This window comes from Varroa jacobsoni, unplaced genomic scaffold (genome assembly GCF_002532875.2).
Source record: "Varroa jacobsoni isolate VJ856 unplaced genomic scaffold, vjacob_1.0 scaffold_443, whole genome shotgun sequence".
Classification (NCBI taxonomy): Eukaryota; Metazoa; Arthropoda; class Arachnida; order Mesostigmata; family Varroidae; genus Varroa; species Varroa jacobsoni.
The window spans coordinates 70912-78168 of record NW_019213345.1 but is presented as its reverse complement, the minus strand read 5'-3'; the positions used below and the strand labels follow the sequence as shown (position 1 = coordinate 78168).

General features: G+C 42.7%; 1 protein-coding gene across 1 annotated transcript in view; it reads left to right on the top strand.

Annotated features, from left to right (window-relative positions):
* The window catches only part of LOC111260475 (uncharacterized), an 85582-nt gene that overhangs the window by 54207 nt on the left and 24118 nt on the right, over positions 1-7257 (top strand). Inside the window, exon 2 of the mRNA XM_022833280.2 lies at positions 3729-3901. Coding sequence (XP_022689015.1) covers positions 3729-3901 — 173 coding nt within the window. The remainder of the gene's footprint in view (positions 1-3728; positions 3902-7257) is intronic.

The window sequence follows — 7257 nt, the reverse complement described above, 5'->3', positions numbered from 1 at the left end:
AGTAAGGCGCATAGGAAGGACAAATGTGAAAAAGATCGTATGGGGGGAAGTTACATGTGGAATCGAATGATAATAACCTTTGATCGCCACCTCAATCATCACCACTTAGATATGCCCATTGCCTAGGATTTCCTTACTTACCTGCCAGGAATGTGCAAGGTTGTTTTTTATGTCATAGATAACATTCGCTGATAGTCCGAATACTTAACTGCTGCTAACTTAGTTACTGTATATTCGTTCCTGGCTCCGCTGCTACGTTATTGCTTCGTTGTTATCAGGGATGTTTGAAAGCTTCTATTGCTGATGCCTGGCCTCTAAAAAGCTGATATAGTGCAAAAGCTAAATACTAGCAATCAACAACGTTAAGAGCCCCCTGGACGCCTCTGAAGCGCAATCGAACTATTTGAAAGTAAATACAAAGGTAGAGCACAAGATAGTTCTCGATCTCAACACAACCAGTCACGAGCTATTTATCGGTCAAAAGTTCAAAGCCAGATCAACTTACCCTATTTGTTAGCTAAGAATTAACTGGACGGTTGTCTTTTCAAATATTGTCTCACAAGAGATCTTCAAATATTATCAAATTTATGTCTAGTAGCAGACACGTACGAGCGAATCATTGAGAGATTTGGTTGTCGACAGCAACGATGCCTGAAATCTACGTTTTTCTCGCTTTGCTTTTTTTATCAAAATTTCTGTCTACCACTATTATTATCGTCACCGGCATCGTCATCAATATGATCATCATTGCTCCCGTTGGTACTGTTATTGTAATGGGGTGTTGTTTGTGTTTAGACAACAGTGACAATAAACAGAGCGACGGCAACGTCATGGCCGGCACCGACGGTGCTCATTGTTGGTGTTTTTCGCCGCTATCAATCAGAAGCGTAGGCTCTGCTTTTCATTAGTTTTAACATTTTATACGCCTCACCTTTTCAAAAAGAGACGCGATTTTCGGGTGGCCAAATACCAGCTGACAGCTTTAGCGTACTGGCCTGCCTACGGTCTCACTGCGTATGAAGAGTCCTGAGGCCTTTTTCATCAGTTCTCTTCTCACTGCTACATGCTAGAGGAAGAGTATCAACAACAAGAACAGCAGAAGCAACAAAAGGAGGTAAATATAGAGTATATTGGTAGCACTGGAATAGCCATCGTACAGACGACGCTAGGTTTTCGATGGGAATTTGTGGAGGTGCGACGGCTACCATAATCAGTAGTAGCACGACGGCCTTAGGTTAGGCCCATGCGGCTGTTAGTTCTATTGCTGTCATAGATATGCTGGGGCTACTGCCGTTGCTGCTAATAACTATGATGCCTGGGTTGTACGCTGTTGTCTACCTACTGTGGGTCCTATAGGCTATCGCGTCGACCGTTTGTGGATGGACACGTCTCGACATTTTTTCTTATCAGTGTCTATGGATGATGTTTTCTACCGCTGCCGCCATCACGGACTATATATGTGTACGTTTGTATATTGAGTTTTGCTGCAAGTGTATTGTTTCTGCAGAGCCCTTCGGTCGACTCCCGGCAGACGACTGAAAAGCGATAAATCACATCGTGGTTAAATGTTCTTTAGTTCGACATTTCTTGGCTGAGGGTGGAGAGCTGAAGGAGATGGCGAAGGTAATCGAAAGGTATTCATGTTGCTCATCGTTGCCAGTACGACAGTTGTTAGTACTGCGCCTGTGTACGACGTTCGCCGATGCTAAGTGTCAGTTAGTAGAAGCTGAGAAAGTAAAAATAAGCAAAAATGTTAGACTCTTTTTTCATGTTGAATCCTTGTTATCGTAGCAATGAGCTGTCTATTTCAAGTATCTACCATTGATCTCGGCCAATGCAGAGGTGATGCTGCTAAAAGTGACACGTTCAATGAAGTCAATGCCGCACAAGTCATCTATCATTAACGCCGTTGAGACGACTACTACCGTTTTTGTCATCATAATACGTGACATTACACATTTGCTTGTAAATATATCAGTCACTGTGATAGAAACTTATCACTTTTATTCATAGTTCCGTTACGTATCGCTAGACAACCTAATACCATTTGTCCCGTCGTTTTTTGAACCTGATGATTCGTTGTTCCACTTTCCTGTCTCTCTTGTTTATCTCGCCCAGTGCTTCCTTCACCAACCCACTAGCTGTCTGTCAACTATAATTAAATAATCATAATATTTCATTGTACTGATGCACGTATTGGTCGTTTGTAACGATCCGTTCGTGCGATCGGTTGTTCGTTCCCTTCTACTTGCCTCTGGGTCTCTGATAGTAACTGTAGATATAACTATTTCTGCTAGCTCTCGTAGATAGATTCGATTTCTGTTTGGATACTCTCGCCTGTTGCCGGCTCATCATGCCGCTGATACTCGTGCGGCCTGAACGTGACTGTAAATACGACGTGCATTCGACGAAGCGACGGCGATTCTGGCCGCTTTCGAAGGTCCATGCTACGGTCTCTCTGTAGGCCGGCTGCTTTGCCTTGCTACAGGTGCGGTCGTTTTACTGCGGACTATCGTTTATAAATACCGTTACGTCCAAGTCTTTTGTCCTTCGTCAACAAAGAGATTAAGGGTTTCTTGACGTACGCTCTGGTTTTCTTATATTATCGATGTGTGTTTCCCTAGCGAGGCATGCCGGCCGCCACTTCGCTCTCGACTGGCGATAATTTTAATAGTCATAATAATGATTAGTATTACTATCGAGACCTGAATCGTATCCATCGACAATCTATACAGCATACAGCAGTAGGATTCTGTGACGAGACAAAATATCGTAGCAGTAGCAACTAGCAAAGCAGTGTTCGTGCGTCGCGAGATTAGTCGTCTACTGTTGTAGCGTTATCATAGAAACGCCTAGGAAATACAGCCGCAGTGAGCTATGCAACGTGGTGATGAGGCGGCCGCGGCCGCCGCCGCCGCCGCCGCCGCCGCCGCCTCCGCAGACTAAACGGCTTAATTCCTAAAACACAATGGCGGTACGTAATTTCGTACGAACTCTCAAATCGCTTTTTATCGAACAGTGGAACACTTTATTTGACTCATTAATGCGATGCAATGATTGTTTCATCAGTCGTTACCTCATTGAGGAGGAGGCTAGCTTGCGTAAAGCAAAATCACAGACTAAAACGTACATTAGATTTAGAACTTAAGAAAAAACAAAATTGATCAACTTATCCTCAATTAAAGTTAAAGATTGACTGGACAAGTTAGATGGATACAAACAACATGCGAAGATAAACAGACATAGAAAAAGTCTTCCCTCGTGACAGTTCGCGGGTTGTTTTTCCCCGTCTATCGTCAGTTTGCAGACTCCAAAGCAAACGTTATTTATGAGCTTAGTGCCAAATGGCAGCAACAACGAAACTAAAAAAATTTAGTTCTATTGTACACATATATATATATATATCTTCATTTAACTTCACAATAATAATGATTCCTGGGATACTTTGCGCATAAATTCGACAATACATAGCCCATCTTCGAGCCAGGATTCGATTACCGCTGCTATTCGAACTATACAATTTTGCCGTTCTTAACTACTTCTACATGTTCCGTATCGTCCTCTATCTATTTACTGCAAAAATTTCTACAACAAAAAAAGGGCAGCGGCGGCATAACAGCCCAGCGCGCAGGCTATGCGTACACATACGTTTGCCCACTAACCAACAATATATCACACAGGAACAGGCACAATTTTATTATTATAATTGACTACCATTCAACTTACAGGTCCCGAAGCTGCCTCCTTCCTACTGCACCCGTTTCGGAAGCCGAAACGAATTCGAACTGCTTTCTCGCCGTCCCAGCTACTCAAATTGGAGCACGCCTTCGAAAAGAACCATTACGTCGTCGGTGCTGAGAGGAAGCAACTGGCTCAATCGCTGAGCTTAACTGAGACACAGGTCAGTTATTTCCGCTAGGTAGAACCGCAAAGTAAAGCCTCTGACATCCCTGAACAGCACTCGTCCGAAAATCCCGACCGATATCGCTGTCGTCCCGAAAGCACACACACCGAACAATTACACTAACAGAGAAAAGAACGTAGTAAATAGATGTGCTTTGCCAGATACTTATATAACGTGTCCTCGTATAGTTCGAAGCTAATTAGATTCCCGATAGATAGTTTTGCTTTTCTTTGTATCGTCTACCCTATCTAAGTACCAAAACCGTTCGGTTAACCCACGTCGAACGTAACGTCGTTATTTATATTGGCCGACATCCAATCAGCGAATTATCGATTGACCTATTGATAAGCACATTGTGCTTGTTATGTACGCGCGATTATTCATGTCCTACTACTTGTTCAGGATCTTGAAAACAGCACTTAAATTATATGTAACGTAAATAGACAATTCTGCTGACGGTAATTGTTCTCACAACACCAACATTGAGTGCTTTCCCGACTATTGACACATTGAGCTCAACGTACGTATACTGTTCCCACACGATGCGGCAGCATCAGTGGCCGTAAATGGTCATCGTCGATGACTCTGGCCGCCGCGAACCGCCGATTTATGCAGACATCGCACCCACCTTTGTTTCCTAACGCATGATTAACCTATAATTATATCGATTTAATTATGTTATAATAAATAGTGGCTCTCCGTACAGAACTTGGTCGATGTCTCTTCTCGATGTGTTCTTCTATTTAGTATTGAAGACCGGATAGAGACGATGCGCGCAAATTTCCTGTCGCATCTATGATGCAACACTGTGCCGTTATATTGGGATATTTCATCTAATTAGTTTGTATGAATAAGGTGTGTACCGTAGCCATTTAGGAAAAGTTCTAACGATAAATTCCAAAATAGTAGTTCGTGTACTGCGATTACAATCGTTCTCAGTGCTTCTGCCGGCTTAATTATTACTCCATTCTCAATTCCAATCGAAAAATCGATTGGAATCATATACAAAATCGGGTTTCAACAATATCTTTGGGGGGTATCTGGAAAAAAAGCATCGTTTGCGTCCGATCAATTTATTGCTTTAAAAGAGCGAATATGCGATGATTGTCTCGGCAAGACTTTTGTCACGCCCCTTCGATAAGCCGGGCTGAAAAACAGTCGTCTGTTATATCATTGTCGTCTATCCATTCTCCTTAGTGAACCAATGTTGGGAAAGCTTAATTTCCGCTATCTTTTTATTTATACCGACAATAAAGACAACGACAGAGGCCATAGGTTTTACCCTTCTAACGGTTAATAAATCTTCGAACACTGCCCTTTGATGTGCAGAGAGTGCTGAAGTGGATTGCGCAAAATGGACCTAGAGAAAGGTTTTAGGACGGCAAAGAAGATTCGATGTTTTAGAAGCTGGCGATCCGCAAGCATCCAACTATACTCTTTTTCCATAAAAAAAAATGACCCCAGGTAATGTGTTCTATTTTAGCGGGAAAAAGAAAGGCGAAAACAGTCATGGACTGCTCCAGCTTGACTTAGTTGTCGTGGTCTAACGAACCCATTCATTCACTCCTTTATTCTGTGCATGACTGCATAATCTACTATTGCTACGCAAATTCACTACGGTGATCTATCCGTTTGTTTTCTATTTCAAACCAGCCGAATGTAGAGTAGCTATCATCATTGTCATTTGTGTGCTTCGTTCCAGGTTTGTTCCAGATCTAGATATTTTCATGCAGTGTTTTTTTATACGCTAAAATTGAAGACCAAGCTTCACTTATGGATTTGCTATTTTCACTCATTTGAGCCTGTTTACGACGCCTCTTTTACGTCGTATCCCAGGACAAGAAGGAAGACGAGCAAAACAGGTCTGGCAAAGCGTACAGATTATGTGCGGCGGTTCAGTATAGCCTCATATTATTCCGATCACAGTTGTTGCTAGTTCTAGTAGCGGATGCTATTGTTATGGTTATTTCTCATCATACTAATTTAGTGCGGGTTTGCCTTGTCAGCACCCACTGACCGAGTTTCACATTCGCATATTTATCGTACTATGTCGGACGTATTTATTATTACTGAATGGGGCAATACAGTTTAATTAAAAGCCACCTAACTTTATTACGATAAAGAATAATGCACTTCTGCTGTCGCTACACACGGTGCCCTTGTTGATTTTTTCCCTTCTTTTCTTTAGTTATCGCTAAATAAAAACAGAAATAGATATTTGTACACCGAAGCTATAGTGGCCATCAATTAGGGCACCGATTTGCCTTTCTCCTCCTGTATAAGACACGCATACGTCGCGTGCATATACGCAGTTGTCTAGACACGTATAGACGCCGACACATTTTAGTAGAAACAATCGCGTTCGATCACTCATGGGCATCGATATGGTAATTGCATTACGCAGCGTAGAAAATAGCAAAAGGGGCGTACGTTTTCTCGTTCTCCTGTTGCGTTTTCTCTTGTCACTTCTAACATCTACGCACATGGGAAAAACGTCATAGCGTCAATTAATCCGCCAAACGTTTCTGCTTTCGAATGAATGGATGGTGTATTCGGCGGTGTTCGATGCAGGCTTCCTCAGAAGGGAGAATCTCACTCACATCATAAGGACGAACGGAAACAGATCAGGCATTTGCACCAGAGCTTCGAATAGGGCTCTATGTTGGTTCCAGCAAGAACAAACCGATACTACTAACGGACACTAACAGCACTCGCTCTAAAATGTGCTATTACTACGTTTTTCCGTACGTTCGCCTCCTATTCGCACACAAGTAGGAACACGATCACGCGTACAATCTCTACGATTGTCGTGATCACCACGACTAGTGTAGTCAAGATCATTATTTTCACCAATGGTGCAAAGATTGGTCCGACGGTTGTACCTATTTAGTACACACTCGAACTTCTCAAACGCCTCGAATCGAACGTCTAACTGCCTATTTTACAAACGTTAGTTGATTTGTTGCGTCCCGACGCGTAGAGCGTATTGCAGTGATGTTTTGCAAGCTATTGCCTCACTTGCCTCAACACAGAGACTAAACCTAGGACGGATTCGCTTAACAGAAACAAAGATGGATGTGTTATCAGATAAAAAAACGAGACGCTGCTGCTGTTGCCGCTGACGACGCCGATAACGATTTTGAGCGGGACCGTTGCGGCTGACGTTCGATGACGACACAATGATCGGTCATAGCGGTTAATATACAATAAAATTCATAGATTCTAACATAAACCCAGCAAGTAGCTAAACCCAGCTAGATATTGCTTTCCTTGCAATTCTTCGCGACGTGCACGACCCGCAATCATGTCACCAATTTCATCTATATTTTGCCGCAGATAGTAATGAAATCGTC